The sequence below is a fragment of the Heteronotia binoei genome, chromosome 2, assembly GCF_032191835.1.
Source record: "Heteronotia binoei isolate CCM8104 ecotype False Entrance Well chromosome 2, APGP_CSIRO_Hbin_v1, whole genome shotgun sequence".
NCBI lineage: Eukaryota > Metazoa > Chordata > Lepidosauria > Squamata > Gekkonidae > Heteronotia > Heteronotia binoei.
The window spans coordinates 88,950,403-88,977,609 of record NC_083224.1 but is presented as its reverse complement, the minus strand read 5'-3'; the positions used below and the strand labels follow the sequence as shown (position 1 = coordinate 88,977,609).

Genomic DNA, 27,207 nt, shown 5'->3' with positions numbered 1-27,207 from the left:
CTCTGCAGAAAGGACTCATAAATCAGAAAGTGCTCACAGGCACGATAAACATACAAGGGAGTCCACAGAGTGACTCCTACAAAACTACCTCACACAGGCATTTATTAAGGGTTCCACAAAGTGTTTTTTCAAAATCCTCACATCAAACAAATATTTCAAAAGTCAGTCCACCAATATAGCATTGATGTGTAAGAAGAAAAGTCTGTTCATACAAAGTCAGTCCACATAAAACTGGTATGATACGTTTCATTGCCTTTCTCAAGGCTGATGGCTTAAAGTGGAACCAGTCCTTCCTGTCAATTCCATACAAGGCACAAGTTCATTATTTGTATAGATGTCTATGGGATTGACAGGAAAGACTGGTTCCACTTTAAGCCATCAGTCTTGAGAAATAGGTGTGAAAAACCTCAGCTTGAGACCCTGGAGAACCGCTGCCAGTCTGAGTAGACAATACTGACTTTGATGGACCAAGGGTCTGATTCAGTATAAGGCAGCTTCATATGTTTATATGTTCAAAGGCAACAAACGAACCATAAAAAATTATGAAATTTTGGTTACAGCTGTATAACAGAAAGCAAAAGAGTTCACAGAGTATCCTGAAGTTTCCAACTTTCATTTGAGGAAAATAAAAGGCACATCATTTCCAAATAACTAGCTCCAAAGAAAAAACTGAAAATATGAGCAAGTGTGTAACAACAAAAAGAAATCTATGTGACAGCTTTTAAGTATATAACTGGTGATATATATATGCTACAGAACTGCATATCCAAAACCCAATTAAAAATACAATCAGTAAAATACATGCATCTTGAAGTAAAATGGATACTTCATACAATAAGCTGTAACTAAAGCACAGAAAATGCAAAGTAATTCCATGCATATACTGGGAAGGAAGGCAATGCTGATTCCCTTCTCCCCACAGTTGTAGCCCCATGGCGCAGTGTTAAAGCTGCAGTACTGCAGTCCTAACCTCTGCTCACAACCTGAGTTCGATCCTTGGTGGAAGCTGGGTTTTCAGGTAGCTGGCTCAAGGTTGACTCAGCCTTCTATCCTTCCAAGGTCAGTAAAATGAGTACCCAGCTTGCTGGGGGGGGGGGGAAGTGTAGATGACTGGGGAAGACAATGGCAAACCACCCCGTAAAAAGTCTGCTGTGAAAACGTTGTGAAAGCAACGTCACCCCAGAGTTGGAAATGACTGGTGCTTACATAGGGGACCTTTCCTTTCCTTTCCACCCACCAAAGCCACTGCAGAGGGCTAGCAGACACTTTAAAACAGCACATAGTACAGAAGACTGTAGTGACATGTCTGGGAAAAGCAGCATCACTTCATGGTGTGCACATGTGGAAGTGTATTCAGTTCATGCACAGGGACTATTCATCTCAGTGAATATTCAAATCACAAAGGTGAATTTCTAGACATTCTGTCTATTTACTATCAACAGTAAAAGTCCCCTCATCTTTAAATATAATTTCCTATTGAAAAAACAGCTGACCTCACAACAATGTACATCTTCTGAGTAACCACAAAATTTACATGGCATAATGGCATTTGATTATCATTACTCATCAGAATCATGTTCTCTGTTCTTACAGATTCCAGCAGAGAATGTGTGTTGCACAATAGTTAGTGCCAGACAAGGACAAGAACCATACTCAAATACCCAACTAAGCCTAAAAACTTTACTGAGTAGCCACCATTTCTCAGCCTAACCTACCCCTCAAGATTGTTGGGAGGATAAAAAGATAGAAATCACACACTTATTTCAAAACTGTTATAATTTTCCCTATAAAATGGATTTTGCACCTCAAACTAATGGGAAATGTACATTATAGATGAAAAGTCATCTATAGCTTCAAACAGAATATTCCAGAAAGAAATAGGATACAGAGACTGAATGCAAACGGATATTATGCTTAAAGTTTCCAAACAGAGGCCCCAAAGAGCACTTACAGGCAATGTTTAGAGTATGACTCACAAACCCCAGATATTTATAGTTTCGGTAGTAAGTACACGTTTTACTTTTTACATATTTCATCTCACCAATTTAAATGTTCTCATTTTTAACACTTTGTTTCAGCTGTGGTGCATTCAGACACTCACTTCTTAAACATATAACAACATCCATATGCTGTTTTTCTATATTTTTGTCCAAAACCAAGAATTCAGATAATATGAGAAATATGCATAGCTGTTGTTAACCAAGACAAAATACTGTAGGAAAAAATTCATTCCAAACTTCTCTGACTACAAAAGTTCTTTCAACATGAATGTGGCAGGATTTTACCACACTGTTCAAATGTGTGTTCAGTAAAGTCATGCTAACTTATCCAAGGTGTCATGTAGCCTTAACTTTTCATAGTGTAAGAACATATACTTTCTGGAGACGAGAGCAGAATTCCAGGAAAATATGTTCTTACTCCTGTAATGTGCATACCAACAAACAGAACAGGAGTGAGGCTATTCAATAAGGAATTCTGATATTGAATTCAATCATTTTTACCTCATGTATGCATGGAGAGAATTAAAAGATGTAGAATAGGTCTGGGAGGGGAAGTAGCATGGTATAGCCTGATCTTGTCAGATCTTGCAAGTTAAGCAGGGTCTGTACTTGGAAGAGAGACCACCAAGGATGACAGCAGAGGAAAGCCATGCCAAAACACCTCTGCTTCTTACTTGCCTTCAACGCCCCCTTGCTGGGGTTGCAATAAATTGGCTGTGACTTGTGTACATACACACATCATCTGTTCACCTGGGGTAACTATGAAAACTTGTACTTATTCCCAAATGCATATATTTTAGCAAGAATGTATAGGAATATTCATTAATATTTATTTCTAAATCTATCATGTATATTATATATGGAGTGCTATCTATCATGTATATGGAGTGTTATATATAAATATTAAAAACACAATATGAAATTCAAAATGACTTAGGTATCCCAATATTTCATAAACCATTTAAATATCTGGGTGTAATTATTTCCAAGAATTTAAATAAACTTCAGCAATGATCTGACAAATAAGAAAAGATGTTAAAAGATGGTCCCAGATACATTTGACAATTATGGGCAGAATTAGTGCTATAAAAATGGTGGCATTATAAAATTAAATTATTTCTTTCAAGTATTTCCCATAATAATTGAACCAAAATGGCAAAAGATGCTCACCAACTTTATCAAGGTAAAAGACCACAACTTACAAAGGCTTTGAGACAAAAGAGACTGTATCAAGGGGGATGGGGAGAACCCAGTATAAGTAAATATTATGAGGCAAACCAGTTGAGAACATTGATTTAATACTTGGAGGGTATCTCCAATAAGTCACGATTGGGTATGTAAGTAAATGGGAAACATTTGGAATTACTAAAAAAATTGTCTTTGAAGAGAAAAAAAGTAAGAGACAAAATGGGTTGAGAATCCCTTTTTATATACTACATTAAAATTTGGAAGAAATGGAAAAACAAATTAATTCCAGAAATATCCCCATTAGTTCCATTTATGTTACATGCCAACTTTTCTTACATAGATAAACCAGAAAAATATGTTAAGTGGAAAGAAAAGGGGATTTACAGAATGAAAGACTTTTTACAAAAATGGAACTCTCCTTACTGAAGTACAATTTTCAAAAGCCAAACTATGACAAGAAAGCTGATGAAATCTGAACAGATCCTATTGCAACATATGAAAGTGCAAAAGGAATAACTTCTAAAACATATTCTTATTTAGTTAAAATAAATACAAATACCACAAATTTATGGAAAACAATATGAGGAAATGATACTGGGATTTAAAAAAATGGAATAAACTATGGATGACTCTAACAAGGAAAACTATATCAATTAGTCCTTAGGAAGAATTCTTTGAAACTACTACATCGAAGGTATATTACTCCAGTATATCTTGCAAGAATAAGTTTTTTAAAAAATTAAAAGATCTTTATTCAGAATAATACAAGGAACACAAAAGATTAAATCTACATGAGACAGTAGATTTAATATTCTTATATGCTCCTAAAGCTCCTTTCACAGGTGGTGGTGGAAGATGGGTGGGGGTGGGACACATGTTTTTTCTTTTCCTTTCTTCTTTCTTGTAATGTAAATTGTTGGTAGTGTCTTTGGTTTTCGTTTGTATTGTTTTTTTCTTGAATAAACATTTAAAAGTTTAAAAAAAAAAAAGAAAAAAAAGAAATTGCAGTCAACAAGGCAATCACATCCACATGTAGTGGTTGTGCTCTATAGTATCACAGTTTTGGAAGAAGTATTTACAGTAATGGAAAATATTATGCATCAAATCACGTATGCCATATCAGCACTGATTTTGTTATCAATTTGGGGGGAACCAAATGGAAAAGTGACATCCAAGCAGCGGTCATTTTGTAGAAAAACAGGTGGTGGAGCTCATTAGCATATGCTGCCTCCCCACCAGCCAAAAGCAACCCGACGCAAGAAGAGAGCCCTGGGTGAGCGAGGCCTGCTTGGGCTGGCTAGATATTCAACCAGCCCAAGCAGGCCTTGCTCACCTGGGGCTCCCCTGTGCCACCCCGCCCCCCACAGTCAAAAGACCAGCAAGCCACTTGCTGCCCAAAATCACATAAGTGGAGAAAAGGTGGTGTGGGCTTCTCCAGGGGTTAATGAGGGCAGCTGGGGGTGTGGCAAAGCTGTTGGTGGTTGGCTGGCTGGCTGCTCTCCTAATCCAGGGATGTTATGCAGCTTCACCTACTATTCAATGGACAAGGTAGGTGGGGAGGAGGGGGTGCATCAGAAAGGTTCAGGAGCTGTGCTTCTGTGAGCTCCTGCTGAATTCAAGGTCTGCATCCACGGGATTACTAGTGTTTATGTTGACGGCTGTATTTTTAACATTACATATTGGTATTCCAAGTTATGGCAAATAGCTATGGCAGAAAAATTAACATATTAATTTAGAGTAGTCAAAAGGAAAATTAAATGTCAGATTTTTATGAACCATGACATGATTTTATTTCATATATGAATCAGAAATGTAATCAACATCTATCCAAGCCCTTCCTTAAATTACAGAAAAGGAATAAAGCATAAAGTATACAAAGATATATTTTAACATTGCACTAAGCGACTTCCTCGCTTAGCTATATCTTGTAAGATAAAATGAAAATTGTGTTAAATATTAAGCCCTCTGTCAATAATTTGATTCAACATTGTCTATTTTTATATTTTACATGCTCTTTTTTTGTAATTTAGTTTCTTTGAGAGCAATCCTAAGAAGGTCTACTCTGAATTCTACTAAGGTCTATTCAATAGGACTCATACCCAGGAAAGTGCTTTTAGGATTGCACTGTATGTTTGTAAATTAGAAGGGGGCTTTTTTATATGTTTGTCTTGAGTGGTGGTTGCTTTTCTTCTTTTTGTTTGAAAAATTAATAAAATTATTTTAAAAGAAAACTAGCAGGGTATGTCTCTAATAGGTAGAACAACTCTGACCTTAAGAAAAAGAAGGGAAGGGGGACTCAGATTAAGACTGAACTACCAGCAGCCCACCCAGATGCGCCCAGATGCACCCATTTACCTTATTGCAATACTCAATAGCCTTAGCATAGTCCCGTAACTTCAAGTAGCACATGGCAAGGTTGAGGAAGGCTGCCAGCAATAAGGACTCTGAAGTTTTTGATTCCCTTTCTGATAAGCCATATTCCATTTCTAGCCAGGATACAATCTTCCCATACTGAATCACTGCTTGAGGGTACTTGCCTTCCTAATAGGGGGTAAAGAAGGTCACATCTATTAAAGATATTTTGCAAAATGAAGTACATTTGCATCTGAAACATAGGCTACAATTTTATCAACGACATCAGAAGATGGAGGAAGAGGATTTTCAGAGAGGCTGGGCTGCAACATTAATGGGATACACAAGTTTATACAGCTTCATAGAGTCTACACTCAGAAGAAGATAAAAGATGTAGCCTGAGCCTGCTTCAGTGGGAGGGGCGGGGTATAAATAAAATTATTATTATTATTATTATGTATGGAGTGGCAAATAACCTGATATTGCCTCACTGTGTCATAGCACCACTTGTGTGGTAAAAGCCATTCAAAACCCCTCCAAATCAATCCTAACAGTACTTCATATCTTTCTTTACCTAACCTCTCCCCAGTTTACAGATAATTTCAAGAATGGAAGCCCACATTAAAAGGGAAGACAAGGCAGAAGAGAGGTAGTATTGAGACTGCTGTGAAGCTCTTAGGTCACTTACATATTGGTTGTTTGCCTCAGTTTGAATACTCATTTGCAACTGTTATGCCATTAAAGGTTTGGTATGGTATGATGTCCTTCCCAACACTTTCCCAGAACTTTGCACTATTTCCAGGTACCTGGTGGGTTTCCTCCATCTTTCCTGTGATCTTTTCCAAACCTGCTTTGTTTCATTGTTTTGGGAAAGATCATGGCAAAACTAGGATGGCATGCATGTGAACAAGAAAGTCTGGGGATTCCTGGTCGCATTTACAACAATGCTATTTTTCCTGCCTCATTCCCTCATGGTTGCTACTTTCCCTGCCACTGTACTATCTCAGCTGTTGCAGCAACAATAGAGAACCCACACAATCATAAATATCTTATGCATTATGGCTCTGAAAAAGGTCAATTCTAGCAATTAACACAAATTGCACTCATTAAAAGTCATATTTTGCTGATGTTTCTAGATATATGCTCACAGACCTTGAAGTACACAGTTCCTTTCTCTTTGACAATGGCAGCCTGCTCAAGTTTCTCTTTGGTGTCCATCTCCCAAGATTCTTTGGCCTTCAGGAAAACATTTAGGAATAATTAAAAATTTTTAATGAGAATACAGAAAAAGAAAATAACAACCTTTACTACAATGGGAAGCAAGAAGAAGCATTATTGCACATAATCTGTTAAATTTTATCTGGTTCTACAGATTAAGCAAAGGCAGAATATAGCATAAAACACTGTAGCTCAGGACCCAAAGAACTGAAATTAAGCTTGATATTCTGCCTCCCTTCCCAAATTTGTTACAGCTCTGCTTAAAACTTCCTTGAGAATTCAGTCCTTAGAGGACTAATAGAGTGAGACACATTCAAGAAAGGGCGAGAAACCTCTGCAAATCTCTTTGAGGTTAGAAAGGGTGGAGTAGAAACCAATCAGTAAAGTGTTCCTCCTACAAACATTCCCCAAGATAGAGACTGGCACCACTGTTCCAACTTATGTACATCTTGTTCCTTCACTGTAGTGCACAGACATAGGCACATTCTCCAGCACCCCAAAGAGGGCACAGCTTGTTCAGCAATTCTGCCCTGCCCTCCTTTCAGTAGTATTTGGCAGGACATGAACTTTTTTGTCTGCAGCCCAGGAAAAAAAATAGAAAGGGAACAACACTAGGAACAAGTCTTGGACTCCACCCAAAACAATAAAACAAACTAACACATAAGAACACTGTGATCTTAGTTGATATATCTTTTTAACCAAACTCTGTAACAAACATGCCAGAGTGCCCCCCTCCCATGTTTTCTTTATAGAAATGATCCTTTGGGTGAGTGCCCAATACGTGCATGTCTGTTTACTATTAAAAGAAATTCCATTTTCACCTTTTCAAAGCTTTTCAGTGTAACTTCATATACAAGTTCAGTATTTGGCTCTATGCCAAATTTATGTTTTCCTGCTTCACCAAATCCATATCTGAAATAAAGTATGAATATAGAGCTCAACAAAAATGACAGTGGATGAGACACTTCATTCACATTTTGAATATTTACACTTGTTTGGAGAGCCTAGATACACACCAGGCTCTGGAGACAACAGATGTTACCCAGGAAACCATCAGCCAACTAACTCATCTGTGGCAACACACACATTCTACACACTATACTGTGCTCAGGATTATTCACTTTGTGTTCAGATTGGATATGATCATACACTTTACATTTTCTTTAACACTTATACCCTAATCAGTATAACATGCTTATTTTTCATTAATGGGTTTTTTGCAAACCTTTGGGGACCTCCAACAATCACACTCACCACTACATGCCAAAAGTCTTTAAAAGCAGAGTTTTTGCACAGGAACGCACAAGAACGCAGTTCCAGGTGGCTTGGTGTCAGGGAGTGTGTCTAATATGCAAATGAGTTCCTGCTGGGCTTTCTCTACAAAAAAAGCCCTGTGTGAAACAATGGTGATATCAGGGGGTGTGGTCTAATATGCAAATGAATCCCTGCTGGGCTTTCTCTACAAAAAAGCTCTGTGTGAAACAATGGTGACATCAGGGGGTATGGCCTAATATGCAGATGAGTTCCTGCTGGGCTTTTTCTACAAAAATGTCCCTGTTTAAAAGCATTAATTTCAGTTATGTTTGAAATGGTGCCTAAACTCATTCCCTTCTTTATCCATTACACATGACACAGTCAATTATGTTTTCGATAAGGAAAAAGGAAACAAAATTGATGTGAAACTCCCAACTCTAAAGCACAATTATTTGACACTACTTTTGTGAGATCTGTGTTAAGACTGAAAACAAGACAACTCAGATGCATCATGAGCTTCCTTTTCCGTAATAAATTCCTTCATTTGAAACAGATTTACAAAGAAGGTGTACCAAAAAAACCAACAACCCACATTTTCAACAGGATACGATAGGAGAAAAATCCGTTTGTCTACAGATGTAACTTACGGTACTCCAATATGCAGGATACAGTATTCTCCCCTTTGCATCTTTTCCAGAGCTTTGTCAATTCCAATGGGAATGTCATGGTCTTCTCCTTCTCCAACAGTAAATGCTACATCTCTGCAATCAAACATTCTACCACTACAGAATCCTTTCAAATGGACTGCAAGGAAATGAGAAAAATTATATACCATGAAGCACCAATCAGATATTTTGACATGCATTAAAAGAGTACATGAACAAAATTCAATTTTGTGAGCATTCTTAGGCATCTGAACTGGCATGGTGCATGAACCCTAGAACACATAAAAACATATAAGGTCACAACCCTATTGGTGAGTTGACAGCATATGGACAATGTTTTTCGCTCTGTCACTGGTTGTGCTTCCTCTCTGGGCCAAACCAGACATGACAGGATTCATGAGTCTGACCTGTAGATTCTGCCACCAAACTAAGGGAGCTTATCTTGGATGTGATAACATACATTCCACTCTCTGAAGCTGCCAGTTCCTGGGGTACTGATTTCTACAGTCTGGAGACTGATTGTAATTCTGGGAGAACTCTGGATCTGACATGGAGATTGGTAACCCTACTGCTAGTCTGGGTCAAGTTGTGCATTATTTCTGTGAGGCTGGGCACAGTTTTATGGTGCCCACCACCAGACTAGACCCAGTTTAGGGGACAGTGAGTCTCCATTGGTCATCACCATCCCTAGTCCTGGGTGAGTCTTCTTTCATTTGTGGTTGTTACAGAAGGGGGAGAGGAACCCTTTCCCTTCAAGTCCACCACTGCTCCACCCATGGCTTTGCTTTACAGAAACTATTACTGTTGTGGTTGCTTAGCAACCTCCAAAATGGTGACCTCACTGGGCACTTTTTTCTTAAAGACATATGTATTGTTTCTATTACTTTGGGGGGCTTTAATCTTATGCTGTAATTTTTTCAGATTTATTTATTTATTTATTTATTTGAGATTTATATCCCGCCCTTCCCACGAATGGCTCAGGGCGGCTTCCAACAATTTCACTGCAATCCTGGAACTTCCTGCAGATTTGCAGAAAAATCTGCTGTATCTGCCCCTAGCTCTGTTTTGTGGATCCATTCTTTATGGTCCAGTTTGGTATTCGATAGATGGTTAACAGAATTACATGACAATTCTGATTTAGCAATTGCCTACAGCTTAAATGAGAGAATGCATGCAGCAAGTACCATTAAAATATGACAATGATTACTCATATCCCACTAGTCCAAGGGGCAGATAAAACACCAGGTAGAATAGTTCTCTACTTTAAAACAATTTAACTGGATCTGGACACACGGGGGGTTTATGGGATAACTTTTAATTTAACACTCATTACTGCAATGTTCCCATTCTTTTCTGGCATTCACTAGAGCAGTAAAGCCAAATACATTCCACTCAGGACCAGTGTGTGGGAGTTGGCAAGGTAGGCAGCCACCTGGGGTGCCTCCTCGCCACAGGGGCAGGCGCCCCCTCCCCATCTCCACTCACACGAGGGAGCTCGCTTCCGAGGGAGCTGGCTGGGCAGCAGCCACCTGCATGCTTCTTCCTGTATTTGGAACGGGCGCCACAGCCCAGGCAGCTCCCTCTGAAGTGGCAGATGGCTGGGTGAGGGGCGGGCCAAGTGAGAATGCTGGGCCTGCCCCTCAGCCAGCCCTCTCCCACCCTTCAGAAGGAGCTGGCTGGGCAATGGCTGTCTGCACGCTTCTTCCTGCATTCCGATTCGGAACGCAGGAAAAGCACACGGCGGCTGCTGCCCAGCCAACTCCCTCTGAAGAGGCAGAGGGCTAGGCAAGGGGTGGGCCAATCGATGCCATCACTTTTGACATCATCGTGCATATTGGGGAGCAGGTTTCTGCCTGGGGTGGCAGAACCCCTAGCACTGAGCCTGATATCCAAAAATATAACCGCAGATAGATGGGCAACCTAGAAGGTGTCTTATATTTTCAGAGACTTAACAAGACTCCCACCCACCCAGAATGTTATCTAATACTAGCTGTTAACCAAATACTCTGGTTTCTTAGTGAAGGCTGGTTCTAATATAAACCTGCTTTTCTCCCTCAAAAATATATATATTGTATGATTTAACAAGGGACCGTCAATAGAAATGTATTTTTCTGGATATACTCCTCTCACTCAGAGCTGTCCCACTGGAATTCTCTTCCTCAGAGTTATTGCTAAACTCCTCACTGAGGGTAAAATTCTCTTAGAAGGCTACAATTCTCTTTTCTGCACACAGGCCATGGACTAGCACATTCCTCCACAGCACTTCTCTCTGTGAATTTTCATGCTGAGTTCATTTGCTCATATAATAACCTACATTAACACAGCTAGATATGAGTCCAGTAGAAACTTAGATCACAAAAATTTGAGGGCATAAGCTTTTGAGAGTCAAAGCTAATGAAGGGAGCTTATACCCCAAAATTCTTGTTGGTCTCTGAGGTACTACTGAACTCATATCTAGCTATTCTATTGCAGAACAACACAGTTAGCCTCTGAAACTATGCTTATCCAGATACAAAATAAATGACCCTTATGCAACAGATAACAGGTTGTTTGCATAGGCTACCTAGTGAATCCATGACTGAAATCATATTTGAACTAAGGACTTTACAAATCACAGGTTTAGCTCCCTGTTTTCCCCCTCTAGAGTTACCAAATGCCTCAATACACAACAGAGCTGTTAAGTCAATGAGTATGGTTTAAAGATTGTAAGTACATTTAATTCTAAATAAACTTTGAACAAGCTCCAAATATCTGGCTCATAAAGTTATATGAAGTAAAGGGGGCTAAGGTATTTCTCATATAAAACAACGTGCGCTGGTAAGATACTGTTTGCAAAGGCCAAACTAGAGGAATTTCTTAACTTATTAAAATATGTATACCTACCTTCTCCTAAAGATCTAAAAGATTTAAAATGTTAATATGGCAGAAAGACACATCATTTAATATTTTGAAATATCTGTGATGAGTATCTTTCCATTGTTTTATACAAAATTATAGAATTTATTTATATAAAATGGAGAAGAGGAGCAATTTGGAAGGATGTTCTCAGTTTAGATCAGTGATATGGCATGGTAATAGAAGAGCCTTAACTCTTCCCATCCTGCATATCTTTATCTACTATGAAACATCCCCCGCCAGGTGCAATTAGCTGTAAAAGAAGAAGAAGTAATGACAGTGGCAATCCTTACCTGTCCCAGGAGGACTGATTTTGTTTGCCAAACTATGCAAGCTGGGAAGGCTTAAACTCATTTCTTTCTTAAAACGTATTTTTATTTGTCCCATAGCAATACACCGCAAACAAGCATTAAAATATGCATACAATTTGCACATATAGGATGGAATTCTGGTACAACTTTTCCTCTAAAATAAAAACTATATCAAAAATTAAAGAATAACTGAAAATTTAAACAATAATTTTCTGATATATACACACACACACACACACCTATCTTTTAAGATATGTCTCACTATTCAAATGCATGGAATTCTAGCATTCCAAAACTATACCTTAATATAATTGTTTCCAGTTGGGAATTATATTGTTTATGAGAAGCAAGATATTCCAAATAAGGAAGCCAAACCCTTAAGAAAGTAGATTCATATGTCTGAATTTTGTTGTTTAAGAGAATCCGTAATTTTATCAAGTACAAACATTTCCTGAACTTCGTTATGCCAATTAAAAATAGATAAAGGTAATATGGTTTTCCATTTAGAAGCTGTTTCTAATCTTGCTGCTGCACAGAGATTTTCTAATAATTCAGTTATAGAAATGAGGAATTCTATAAGTCCAAATATTTAAGACTAAAGATTCAAGTTTTAAAGGAATATGGATATGTAATATTTGGAAAAACATGTTTTGAACTAGTTTCCAAAATGAAAAAACCATTAGACACTGCCACCAACAGTGATACTGAGTTCCTATTGAGTTACATCCTTTCCAGCAGAGTCTAGAAGCAGTGCCTTGCAAGTGAAAAAGTTTATTGGGGCAAAATACCACCTGGTAAGAGTTTTAAATATCTGAGTTCTGATTTTGATATTTGGAGCTTTAAATGTATGAGACTTCCAGGTAGTTTGCCATTGTTCTGATGTGATAACTATTTAAATCTTTCTGCCAATGTTTAATATATATGGTCAAGTTAGGTATATAAAGTGTTACTAACATCTTATATATAATTGAAATTGCTTTTTGGTTGGCCAAATGAGGTTTATGAATTAAGTTCTCATATGGGAGTAAGCTAGTTTTTAGTCTTTGTTGAATAGTTGGGTTAGAAATTAAATGTTATAATTGGAAAAGTTGAAACCAATGTATTTTTAAATTCCCTTTCTGTTCTAAAGTTTGTTTGGGCGTTAGTTCTCCTTTATTTGTGATATCTATCAGTCTAGATGAGTTTTCTGAAGACCACTGTTTTTAAGAGTTATCGATAAGGGCTGGTTGAAACCATTCCTGGTTAATGAATGTAGCTACTGGGGAGGCTTAAACCCATTTCTCATCACTCGTGTTGGAACTATAATGCCCCCCAGCTGCAATTTACCACTGAATGTACTTGGAATATGATCAGGGATGTTTTATCTGGTTTTGCATTTTAGAATGTCTGGAGTTACTTCAGAAAAGAGGAAGAGTTATGCTCCTCTTGATCACCATTGAAGTGCAGAGCACCCAAATTGTACTTGGAACACTGCCTATGCTGGAGGCACTAAGAGATTAACAATGTTAAATGTATCTTTTCAGAACCATTTGTTCCTAATAATTGGAAAAAACAATCCTTTACACAGCAGGGGGGGGAATCTCTGAATTAAGAGCAACATCCCTATAAATTGTAGATAGCAAACTGGACCTTGACCAGTTCCGCAGGGCCTGTAAGACCACCCTTTTCAGGATGGCCTTTGCTGGCTGAGTGACTGATGTTAGGTGACTTCTATCACCATTATTTTTATGAACAGAATTAGCACCTAAAATCTATTTGTATTTGTTTTAAATTGGAATGTTTTTAAGACTAATGTGATTTTAAACCTTTGTATAATTATATGAATATGTAGTTAGCCACCTTGAGCCCGCTTCGGTGGGGAGGGTGGGATATAAATAAAATTTATTATTATTATTATTATTATTATTACACATATCCACAGGAAATGTTCTCACTTTTCTTTCAACCCTGTATTGAAGATAAGAAATCAAAGGACATCCCCCCCCAAAAAATTTCCCCTATGGTTTCAAAATTGCCACAAATTTCACATCTCTATATACTTCCATGGGATGGCTTCCACAATTCCCCAGACCGAACTAGAAGTAGGAACCAGTAACCCACATATCAACAAAAACGACATGCTAGAGGTTTACCAGATTATGTATGGGATAGAGAAGGGAGAGAAAGAAGTACTTTTCTCTCTTTCTCACAATACAAGACCTCGTGGACATTCAATGAAATTGCTGAGCAGTTGGGTTAGAATTGATAAAAGTACTTCTTCACCCAAAGGGTGATTAATACATGGAATTCACTGCCACAGGAGGTGGCAGTGACCACAACTGAAATATATAATCAATTGAAATATATAATATGGGCGTTTGAGAGAAGCCGTTCTGAGGACATTGTCAGGTTGTATTATGTGTTCTACTTTTATATTTAATTTGGATTATATTGTTAATTGTATTTTTGCTGTCACATTTGGTCATTATGCAGTTGGCTTGTGAAGAAGCTGCAAATGCAGCGGAATGCGATTTAAGCCGGTGATTGCGTCAAGGCAAGATTTTCTCCTTCGGAAGCTGACATCAGTGGAAGGCCTTCATTTGGAATTTACTTCTGAGTAGTAGTACTCCTTATAGACTTTTTGGAATTTTCTGGAGTCATCCTTGGAAACTGTGTTTTTGTTTGGGACTTTATGCTCTCTATGTGATTTATATCTTTGGGATGAATTTTGGATGCTTTTGCACAATATAATATAGATTTTTGTAAATTTGTTATGTGTTATGTATTTCTGACACAGTTGTTTTTTAGACTTCTGATTGTACTGTGTTGTCATTGTTTACTCTGTACAGGTGGTGGTGACGGCTGCCAGTATAGACAGCTTCAAGAGAGGATTGGATAAACATATGGAACAGTGGTCCATCAGTGGCTATTAGCCACAGCATATTGATGGAACTCTCTGTCTGAGGCAGTGATGCTCTGTATTCTTGGTGCTTGAGGGGGAAACAGTGGGAGGGCTTCTATTGTCCTGGCCCCACTGGTGGACCTCCTGATGGCGCCTGTTTTCTTGGCCACTGTGTGACACAGAGTGTTGGACTGGATGGGCCATTGGTCTGATCCAACATGGCTTCTCTTATATTCTTATGACTTACTCAAGATAGCCTGAATTGGTAGCCCCCCCAAAAAACCAAAACCCATTCATCACTAGAGCCTTTGTTACCTGATCAATATTCCACTAAAGGGGAGGATGCCAATAGATTTAGGAAAAAAACATGTGACCAGTGCTGGTGACATGATTGGAATATTTACGCATTCTCCATTGGCAGACAGTAGTGGTTTCATACATTGTTTGGTGTGTATACAAAAGGAGACTACTAGAACATCAAGATGTGTTAAAATGAAGTACTCCCTGCACATAGAAATCTCTCAGAAAACCAGAATGCCAGTGAGAGGTTTCTACATGCAAGGACCTTGTACAGAGGAACATTCAATCACTTGAACCCATGAACTCAGGGGTCCCAAGTGATATAGGCCAGACACAACTATATCAATTTGGTGTAGCCAGATTGATGTAGTATACACCAGTTTGGTGTAGTGGTTAAGTGTGCGGACTCTTATCTGGGAGAACCGGGTTTGATTCCCCACTCCTCTACTTGCACCTGCTGGAATGGCCTTGGGTCAGCCATAGCTCTGGCAGAGGTTGTCCTTGAAAGGGCAGCTGCTGTGAGAGCCCTTTCAGTCCCACCCACCTCACAGGGTGCCTGTTGTGAGGGGAGAAGATATAGGAGATTGTAAGCCGCTCTGAGTCTCTGATTCAGGGAGAAGGACAGGGTATAAATCTGCAGTTCTTCTTCTTCTTCTTTCCTTAGAAGGAACTAGGAAATCAGCTGATGCTCCATTATTTACCTATATAAAACAAATCCCCACATGTGCCCCAGAGAGTACTGAGATCAGGTGCACAAAATTGATTAACAATCCCTGGGCCGAAGGAGGCCAAACTGAAGAGCACGCGAGAAAGAGCCTTTTTGATCGCAGCTCTACACTGGTGGAACCAACTACCGGATGAAGTGCGGGCCCTGCGGAGTCTTGATCAGTTCCATAGGGCCTGCAAGACTACCCTTTTTCAAATGGCCTTCACTTAAATGTGGATTTAGTCTACTATATCCGGCCCTCATAAACTACTGAGAACATCTAGAATATAGCACTGTAAATGTCAGTTTTAATTGTAATTTTGATGGTTTTAATTAGTAAATTATACATATTGCATTGAAATAGTGTTTTTATATTGTAATTTGTAAATTTTATATGTTGTGAGCCGCCCTAGCCTATTTCGGCGGGGAGGGCGGGATATAAATAAAAAAAAAAATCCAGAGCCTTGTTTCTATGGATGAGATCCATAGATATCATGCTGCAAGATATTGCTGTCTCAAAGGAGATAATTAGATAAAACTACAATCAAGCCACTACAAAAGGCAGTCTTTTGTAGGAACCTATTATCACTTGCTGAATTCTTTTTTCTTAAGGTAGTGTTTTTTTGGGGGGGGTTGCCATGTTGCCATTTTAGTATGCAGTACTAGAACAACATCTGCACCCAGTAGCACCTTGAAGACAACCATATTTTCTGCAGTATTAGCCATGAATAAGAAAGAGTTTTTCAACAAGAAAAAACTTTCACACTTTTGATTATCAAACTGTACTTAAATGCTACATAAAAAATGCTGGATAAAGTTACACTTTGATTATACAGTAAGAAACCACAGCCAATCTAGGGAACATAATTTCAACTGCTGAGCTGACTTATTGTTCTCTTACTGCCTCAAGCAATTTTGTTTTGAAGAGCACAGAACACTGTGTTCTGAATGTGGCTGGCACATGAACTCTGTGCACTGACAGCAATTTGTAGCTTGATTAAAACAGCAGAGGGGCTGTAACACTATGTGGAATGCAAATATTCAACTACAGCCTGAATTTTAGGAAGCAGATATATGAATTATGCCCTAATGCTCAAGTTAATAATACTGTCTACAAGAATATAGCCCAGAGACTTTAGTACTGCTGGATGCATATTTTTTCCCATTCTAATTATAGCAGTTATGTCAAGAATTGCAATAGCTTCCAGTTAATACTGGGTTTTACTAGAACTCAGTGGAAACACCATCAGTTGAAAGCATGGTTGCTCAGATTTAACCACCTGCCTAGTTTCAAAATACAACTGTTAACTATTCTTCTGGTATTTTACGAGTCTGTTCTATTCAAGTTAAATCATCAGCACATTTCTACTTCACTGTGGCTGACAAGAAGTTATGAAATGGAACTCTCAAATCCACAAGATTGTACCTCCTGACAACATTGGATACTGGTAGCAACTACATTCAGGAAAATCCTGAAAAGCCTCAGGACATCTCGGAAGGCCTTGGAAAGCCAGAAGGCCTCAGAAGACCCAGAGCACCTCAGAAGTTCCTGGAGTGTCCTGGGCAAATCATGGCTGATACTGGAGGTGTCTTGGAAGGCCTCTGAATATCTTGGGAGGTCTTGGAGCATCCCAGAAACCCTCAGAGGGCATCTGAAGCCCTTGGAACATCCTGAAAAGCCTGGAACATCTTGGAAGGCCTTGGAAGGCCCAGAGGGCCTCAGAGCCCCTCAGAAAGCCCTGGAGCTTTCTGTTGGGCTTGGCTTCAGGAGGTGGACTGGGGTCAAGGGGAGCTAATGTCTATAAGTTCTGAACACACCTAAGGATGTATGCCGATTGTGCATGTCTAGGTCAGTGGACACTGATTGGATTCAGTGGGTCTGTGGTTTGAAGAAGCAAAGGGAGTCTGGAGGTGGTGTGGGGTCTTGAGAGGTGGACAGCTAACCAGACCTAAATTATCAATGTTCCTGAAGATTAAAATGAGGAGCTGACCAGGACTGAGATCCTCGGGATGGTTGAAGCTGCTCCCAAGGACATTGTCACGTCATGAATTCCCTTTGTGGGAACAATAATCAGGACATTTGTACTATTTATTTTAATCTGCAACTGCTGAACTAGCCATCACCCATTATCAGGAAGGGTAAGCTAGAACAACCAATTATAGGAATTATTTTATTTTTTCCAGTCTTGTTAGGCCCTTAAGGCACCTGTATTAACTGGACACTGAAATTTTGTTAATAAAAGAATCGTAAGGAGGGTGGGAAAAGAATAGCTAGGGACTGTAGTGATTAAGATAGGTAGTGTTAGTGTTAGTTACTTTTTTTTATGATTAGTGGGCTAGTGGTCTAATGTGTAGATGTGGTACAGGGGGTGGTGGCTGAAATTGACTGGAGGAGGCCAACATGGAGTCAGGAATTCTGGTAATATGGTAGTGGGACAAGACATTATAAAGGAAGGAGGTGGAGATATGGTTATCCTGGGTTCCCTTCCAACCATTGGGCGTTTTTGCACTTACCTTAAGCCGGAGCGACGTCCCTCTTCACCGCGCAGCGTCTGCACGGTTTTCGCACTAATTGCTGCGGAGCACCTGGAAGAGCCGCAAAGTCCCGCGGCTTTTGCGGCACAAATGTAAACCGGTTTTTGGCGGTTTACATTTGCGCTGCAAAAGCCGTGGGACTTTGCGGCTCTTCCAGGTGCTCCGCAGCAATTAGTGCGAAAACCGTACAGATGCTGCTCGGTGAAGAGGGACGTCGCTCCGGCTTAAGGTAAATGCGAAAACGCCCTTTGTCTCATCCTTAGATATGTTCATAGTGGGGCTAGGAAAACACACCTTTCTCTGATATTAATGCTGTGTAATGCCAGGTCCATTAATAATAGGACCTCAACACAGAAAGTGGAGCTGGTGTGCATGACTGAGAACTGGGCAAGGGAGGGAGATATGGTCTCCCTGAAAGAGCTAGCTCCTTTGGGTTTCTCTGTCCTCCATCAGTTTCAGGCAACAGGACAAGAGGGTGGTGATACTCATTCAGGAAGCTTTCTTCAGGTCACTCCCCACACCAAAGATCACTGGCATTGTTTGTGCAGCCTGACATGGGACACTGTTTGGCTATCTGGCTGCTGTACTGACCACCTAGCATACCAGCAGATACCCTGTCATACCTCCTGAAGGTGTTGGGCTGGGCCTTCCCAGGCTTTTCATTCTTTGAGACTTCAATATCCATACCGATGAGTGCCTCCTCACAAACTATGGGACCTAGAGTCATCCATTGCAGCACATGGACTCTCTTGATTTGTATCAGGCCCCATGCACCAAGCAGGTCACACCCTGGATTTGATCTTTGGGATGGGGATAAATGTGAACCAAGATGCCACTGAATCAGTGTCATGGTCTGGCCACTTTGCTCTGAAGGCCTGACTGAGCATCTCAACCTCTCCCTATTTAAGTGGTGAGCTAATTTATGCTTGCCCATGGAGACTAGGAATCCAATTGGTTTTCAGGATGTGCTGCAGGATCTAGTGCCCTTTGGCAACTTGCTGGATGTACTGATAAAGGACTGGACTAACTGTCTCTCTGAAGACAGTCAGGATACAGGATAATCTTGACAGGCTGGAAAACTGAAGCAGATAAAATGAATTTTAATTGGGATAAATGTAAAGTTCTGCATTTAAGTAGGAAAAATCAAATGCATCATTAAAGAATGGGGGAGACTTGGTAGGAGTATGTGCGAAAAGAATCTAGAGGTCTTAGTAAACCATACACTGAACATGAGTCAGCAGTGTGATGCAGTAGACCTAAAAGGGCAAATGCGATTTTGGGTTGTATCAACAGAAGTATAGTATCCAGGTCACACGCAGTGAAGGTATCACTTTATTCTGCTCCGGTTAGACCTCACCTGGAGTACTGTATTCAGTTCTGAGCACCACAATTTAAGAAGGATATAGACAAGATGGAATGTGTCCAGAGGAGGGCAACAAAGATGGTGAGCGTTCTGGAGACCAAGTCCTGTGAGGAAAGGTTGAAGGAGTTGGGTATGTTTAGCGTGGAGAGGAGATGACTGAGAGGTGATATGATCACCATCTTCAAGTACTTAAGGGGCTAACTTACAGAGCATGGTGTGAAGCTTTTTTCTGTTTCCCCAGAAAGTCAGACCAGAACTAATGAGTTGAAATTAAATCAAAAGAGTTTTCAGGTAAACATCAGAAAGAACTTTCTGACAGTTAGAGCTGTTCCTCAATTAAACGAGCTTCTTTGCAAGGTGGTGGGATCTCCTTCTTCAGAGGTTTTCAAGCAGAGGCTAGATGGCCATCTGAAAGCAATGTTAATTCTGTGAACTTAGCAGATCATAAGAGGGAGGGCAAGAAGGGTTGCATCAGTGGGATTTGCATCAATGGGATGTGGATGCCTAAATATTTCATTATTCTTTTGTCCAATTAAAATTATTAGTATATTTGATATAGTTTCTCTTTTTGAATTTATAGGGTATGATTCTGATTTATTTTGATTAAAAGTACGTCAGAATATATAACTAAAATTGTTTATTACTTTTTGTAATTCCATTCTTGAATGTGATGGTTTAGATAAAAAATATAAGATTGTTGGTATATAAACCAATTTTGTGTAGCCTGTCTTCAATTTTAATACCATGTATATTAGCATTTAATTGAATGACTTCTGCTAATGGTTCAATTGCTAAAACAAAAAAGTAAGGACAAAAGAAGGCATCCCTGTCTTGTTCCTTTTTTGTAAAATAATATTTTGTGATAAGAAATTATTTACCTTAATTTTTGCTGTTGGGTTCTTATATATTGTATTAATAGCATTTTGAAAATGGTTTCCAAAACCCATTATATTTATAATCATTTTAAAGTATGAGAGTTCAACACTGTCTTTGAGAAAGATCTGCTGCCATGACAAAATTGTTTGTGGCCCAGACAAGAAGCTGATTAAGAAGATCTATGCTACTCTGTTGCAACAAAAATGGAGAAGGAGGTAGTTAAAGAAAACATGGTTAAATGGGCACAGAACTTGGGACACAATACACAGTTAGTTCAGTGGGAATAAATGTGGTGAATTAATTTGAAAATAACAAAACCAGTAACATTTAAGGAAAACATTTATAAAATGTTTTACAGATGGTATTTAACACCTGATAAGCTAGCTAAGATGTATCCAGACATGACAAATACTTGTTGGAAATGTTGTAAAAAGGAGATGTTCTTTTATCATATGTGGTGGTCATGTATGAAAGCAAAATGTACATGGTAGGGTAATTCCATTTAAGCCAGAATGTTTCCTATTGAATTTAATGCTTGAAATGACTGAGTTGAAAATCAAACATTTATGTATCCATATGTTAATGGAGACAAGGATTCAATATGCAAAATGTTGGAAGAAGACAGAACTACCAACAAAAGAGGAAGATTCAAAGATTCTTGAAACTGCAGACCCAATAACTTTTGGTAATACGTGGCCCCAGAGACGTCCATCTGGCCTCGACTAGGGCCACGGCCTTTTCAGCCCTGGCCCCTGCCTGGTGGAATGAGCTCCACCTGAAGAGCCGGGCGCTGCGGGATCTGCTTCAATTCCGCAGGGCCTGTAAAACAGAGCTCTTTCACCAAGCTTTCAGCTGAGGCAGTGGGCGTCACTTATTACCGGCCTCCCCACCCTCATTCCATCCCAGCGCTATAGGATCTGCTGGACCTAGACAATAGGTCACGTCTGTGAAGTGGAATCTGCCATCTCATTCTTTGTAATTTTAATTTTATATATTTTAAATTGATGTTTTACTGTTTTTACTGTTGACTGTTTTTATGATGTAATCCGCCCTGAGCCTGTTCTATGGGAAGGGCAGGCTAAAAATTGAATAAAACAAACAAATAAATATACAGATATCCTAACAGACTTAGTGAGAGAAGAGAGTAAACATAATTTAAAAGAAACATGGCAACCTTTTTACAAATGGGTTGAAAATTGTAAACTGGAAGAGTTATGAGTGTATGAATTGTATATTCAACTATGTTATTGAGTCTATAATGTCTATAGTATGATAGACAGAGATTATTAATATGATTAAGGGTTAAATTATATGTAAAAGAAATATTTAGTTGGAAAAACAAAAACAAGACTGAGGAAAGCCCCGCAAACTACTGTACAGCTTCAGGGCACTGTCCCACACAAAACCCACAAGACCACTCTTTCACATAGACTTTTATGCTCTTGTCAACCAAAATATGATTGTTTATGCATAAATGAATCACTATTGTATTTCTATCATCTTGCTTTTTTCCAATGTTTGGTTCTTGTTCATATAAAAATTTTAAAAATCCAAATAAATAATTTGAAATATTTTGTGCAGTTTTTTGAGAATCTCCCTGTATTTTCCAATGTATGAGTTTTGTTGGCATCTTATAAGAATACAACACTAGAAGATGTGGCAGTACAAAATGTGTTAACCTAGTTTTTCAAGTTTGAAGCTGATCCTCCCACTATAGCCAATCATACTTTACTCAGAAAGGAAAAAGCTTTCCTGCCCATCACTTGTTAAACTGCCCTCCTTCATCCAAACTGGCACTCACTTTGTACAGTAGCTCCTTCATTGGGGTTGGAGTATCCTTCACCTTTCTTTTTAATTCTACGGATGATGCCTCCATCCTCAAATAAATCTTCTCCTTTGAAATCAAGCAGCTCAATCTTTAAAAAAGCAAGTAAGCAAGGAGTAAGAAGCTCAAAGAAGTGATAAATTACATTTAATCTACCATATTTAAAACAACAAAAAAAGACTGAACAAGAAATACAAGCAACAGATTCAGGGACTGATCCACATGATAAGTATTCTAATTTCTGCTTACATTAGCTATCCGTACATGTAGAATTCACCAATGAGGCAAACAGTGATTTGCTGAGGGCCATGTCAGATTGGGAATAGTGCGGGCGGGGGGCTTTAAATTCCTTCCTCCCTAAGCACCACAGTCCCAATCCAAAATTAAGTTGCCAGCAGAGAATTCCTGGCACAGGTCTGATCCAAGGTCCTTACACTAGTCATGTTTCTGCCCTATGGACCTTATATATGAGGACCAATTCACACATTACACAATAAGCTTGTCAGACAATTACCTCACACTGCTGTACTCTTTTGGCTGGAAACCATAGATTTTCCACTGATATCTAGAGAGGCATGACATCACTTTCCAAAGGTTTCCCATAAGTGATGTTACGTGACTGCCACTGGCCACCCCACCTCATGTGCCCAGTTTCCTGCTATCGAGAGCACTATTGTGTCTGGCAATTTCTAGTTTGTGGTTCATAGCCATGTTTATTTTCATTATAGTAAAGAGCTACAATCTCCCATAGAATAGGGGTGGGACTGATACTATAGTGGACTAAGGATGACATCCTATCCTTCCCTCCATTAAGCATCAGCACATCAGATGTATCATTGCTATGCCCCATTTCCTTTCCCAATGCCTACTGGGGGGCATGAGCAGCATGGCAAGACCAGCAAGTATACCCTCTCCCCATGGTTGTATTATTGACTGTGCCAGTGTTACAGGCCTCCTATTATATACTTCTATATAATCACTTTTAAGCATGCTACTAAATTCTAAACTTAGCACCTCAATTTTAAATCTCCCCCCTTCTCCCTTGGACAGTGGGAGCTCCAAGTAAATAAAAAATAGAATTTCATTTTATTCCATCAAATAATAAAATGCTCAGACAGCCCTGATAACATATTAATGGTGCAATTTATGCCAAAATAAGACTCCTCGAACCTCACCCTGCAAGTGCTTTGTCTGCCTTACTTAATTAGTTTCCATGTATGTTGAGACTGAATAAGTAAGTCTGACATTTACAAGAATGTTATAGTTGAATATGAACCACACACTAAGGCTTGAGACTGATTTCGGTTTCCCAGATCCTGGGGGATGCAGGGGTAGTGCTGCCAGATCCAGGCTGGGAAAGGTTTGGGGAAGGGACCTGAAGAGGACGGCAATCTCAGTGGGGTACAATGACGCTGAGTCCACGCTCTGAAGCATCCATTTCCTCCAGGGGAACTGATCTCTAAAGTCTGGAGATGAGTTGTAATTCCAGGGGATCCCCAGGTCTCACCTAGAGGCTGGCTTCCCTAAACTGATTATGCTTGCCCCTGTAAACACAGGACATTTTAGCTGATCATTCTTTCAATAACACAAATAATGCTTTTTTTCTTCACTTACTGCATTGTTTACTCATGCTGTCACTCTGGCATTCATCCCCAAAGGCTTAAAAGCTAACAACAAATTACATTTTAAGCCCGCTGTAAGCAATGCTTCCCATTTAACATGGCTGATCATGTTAGTTGTGATTGTTGTTCTTTCAATTCCAAAAATATCTATTTTTCAAATCTATCAACAGGGAACATGTGTACTCCTCTTCTAAAAAATATTTACACGTTTTAGCCTAGGATACCTATGCATGAATATGCTGCCCAATATCAATGTTGTTGTTTTGGCTGCTGACTACAAGAACAGCAGCATTCATTGAACACTTTAATGTAGATACTCCTAATAATTTATTGCACATTTATACAATGGAAAATGCAACAAAGATGCAGTTTCAGTGATAAAACAATTAGCTACTATACTGCTAGTTCTATCTCTTCTGCTTGGATGAGAGGTCAAAATGTATTATACCTTGCGTTACTTTATTTCCTAAGGACAATGGGAGGGTGAGATGCAGAAGTTTTTCAGCAGTTAAGCCCATGTTATAATATTCCCCACTGCCAACCTTAACACACATCGATGATTACGGACAGAATCTAAGTTCAGCAGATTTCAAGGGAGGTATCTGAGTTAACCTGTCATTATACTTCTTTTTCCTAGAAAAAATGGCTGAGATGACAAAGGCCATCTTCAAAACAACACAACAGAGTACAATCAAGGAAAACAATTGTAGCGGGTCTGGTACCAACTCTTGTCAAAGGATGCAGTGAAAGAGACAAGGTCTAACCAATGTTCCCTCTAAGCTGTGGAGTCTTGTGAGCAAAATTTCCACTTTGTGAGCTATTGGCATTAAAGTGTTGATGCACCTGTGCTTAGTGGTTTTAGTGACGCAAAGAATGAAGGCTTGCACACAGCAGTGTTAAAACCACTATATACAATTGATTTACACCTCCACTCTCCAATCCGACAGAATGCTCCGCTGCTCTCCACCATACATATCCCGCACACAGTAAAGTGTCTCTGTACATTTATACATCAGGTCCAGCCAGGTAACCAATCAGCTTCCTGCTGAGTCATGCTGACATTGCTTAGGCTGATGCAATCTGGCAACCAGCCACCTTCTGTCACTTAGATGATCTACCTGGCAGTTCAGTTTCACTTTCCCAGCATGTGCTAGAAACTGTTTACCTTTACATAAACTGACATAAAGTTGTGAGCTACTGGATAAATTAGTTTGCTCTGGGGTAATTTTTCCTGAGCTAAGACAAATATGTCTGAGTTGGTGGCTAGAAAACTGTGAGCTAGCTCATATGAACTCAGCTTAGAGGGAACACTGAACCTAACTACTATTCCCTTTCCCCAGCACATCCAAGGCCATCCTCATGTTCACTTTCTCAGATATTCCTTCTGCCAGTACTGAATGGATACCACCCAAAAATTCAGTATTGAGACAAAAATTTGTTAAAGGTTGTTTCCACTTTAGGGGATGTGCTGATAGGGAAAAAGGATATTAAATTATCTCAGTTGGTGGCTAGAGATTAAAGCTATGAAAGGAGATAGATGACTAACATTATGTCACATGGAACGGAGAAAGTAGTTGAACAACCTATTCCCAGGCCTACTTCAATTTCTGGCTGCCAGTGCTCAATTACCAACATTATCAACTGGCAATGAAGCAATTAGGTGCACACTGTTCCAGAATCTGGCTCATACCCAAAGGATAAGATTTGGGATTGATATTGTGGGGGAGGGCAGAAAAAAATTATTCAGATATATTAGTTATAGTCATATTATTTGCAGTGCCATCTTAACAGAGTTACAGCTGTAACTTTGTTTAGGACTGCTTTGTTATTCAGTTTACATACACACTTACCTCAAAGAAGAGTGTTGCATTGGAGGGGATTTTAGGAACACTGCCAGCAGAACCATATGCATATTCTGGTTTACACAGCAAGTGGCAAATCTCTCCCTTTTTCATGGTGGCAATCCCAATATCCCATGCCTTAATGACCTGGCCTAATAAAAAGAAATAAAAACAAATCTGTTTAAGGAAGCTTAGCAAAACAAGACAAATTGACAACTTCATTTCCCTTTTTAAGACATACATTGATATTTTTAAGCCACATATTGATATAATTAAGCCACTTGTCTCAGTTTCTTCAGTGTCAGACAACTGCTCAAGCAAGCTATGAATTATTATTGCTGTCCTTGTTCAATGAGGAACAGCATTACTTTCAGCAAGAAATGTTCACATAAAATGTTTATAATTTAGGAACAACATAAAAACAGGGACGGGGAGAAAGACTAAACAACCAGAAAACACCGGATATCTCCCTTATATAATGAAAACAATGTACTAATATCTCCAGCACATAAATAATACACAAAACACCAGTATTACTTATGAGAAAAATTCAGAATATTATTGCATACACACTGTTGCCAATAAATATAATCCAGAATAACATAAACCAAACTACCAAATTCCATTACAGTTCCAGGCTTCCAAGAAACACTAATCGAAACGGGAAATATAACGATCGAAATTCTGTTGAGAACATATTTTATGTACAGTTGGATCACCTCTGAGTGCTGTATAAGTCTTGGAAGCCTGGATGTATGTAATATGTAATTCCTTGGAAGCCTGGAACTGTAATGGAACTTGGTGGCTTGGTTTATGTTATTCTGGATATTGTATTTATTGGCAACAGTGTGTGTGTTATAATATTTTGAATTTTTCTCATAAGTAATACTAGTGTTTTGTGTATTATTTATGTGCTGGAGATATTAGTACATTGTTTTCATTATACAAGGGAGATATCTGGTGTTTTCTGGTTATAATTTAAGAACAGCAGCAGACTTATAGATTCAATAAAAGCTAATAATTAAATTGAAAGCAACAAGGGGAGAGCACACATAAGTTACAAATATGGCCTTATGAGTGGTATGAACAATTTGATGGTTCTATGATCTGCAGTTATTTACCTGGAACAATAAGCCATTCAATTACCATGGTATCAAAAAACTCAACAAAACGTATAAAATCTATCTTACTGCTGCTGGAAGCTGCTTAGGTTTGATCTTCAGTATACTTCCTTGAAGAAGCATTCTCCTCAGTCAGGATGTATGTACAAGTACCTACAGAAAATCCCCACACCCTCCCTTGTATCTTTTTGAAAGGGAGGAGAACATTATAAGGAGGACAGTCAAAGGAGACCATCCTCAGAGATGGGGGAGGA

General features: G+C 39.1%; 1 protein-coding gene across 1 annotated transcript in view; it reads right to left on the bottom strand.

Annotated features, from left to right (window-relative positions):
• Positions 1 to 27,207, bottom strand: part of FKBP5 (FKBP prolyl isomerase 5) — a 92,669-nt gene that overhangs the window by 11,688 nt on the left and 53,774 nt on the right. The window contains exons 4-9 of the mRNA XM_060231555.1: positions 25,842 to 25,984; positions 22,346 to 22,460; positions 8,660 to 8,816; positions 7,580 to 7,670; positions 6,693 to 6,776; positions 5,544 to 5,729 (exon numbers count right to left, since the gene is read on the bottom strand). Coding sequence (XP_060087538.1) covers positions 5,544 to 5,729; positions 6,693 to 6,776; positions 7,580 to 7,670; positions 8,660 to 8,816; positions 22,346 to 22,460; positions 25,842 to 25,984 — 776 coding nt within the window. The remainder of the gene's footprint in view (positions 1 to 5,543; positions 5,730 to 6,692; positions 6,777 to 7,579; positions 7,671 to 8,659; positions 8,817 to 22,345; positions 22,461 to 25,841; positions 25,985 to 27,207) is intronic.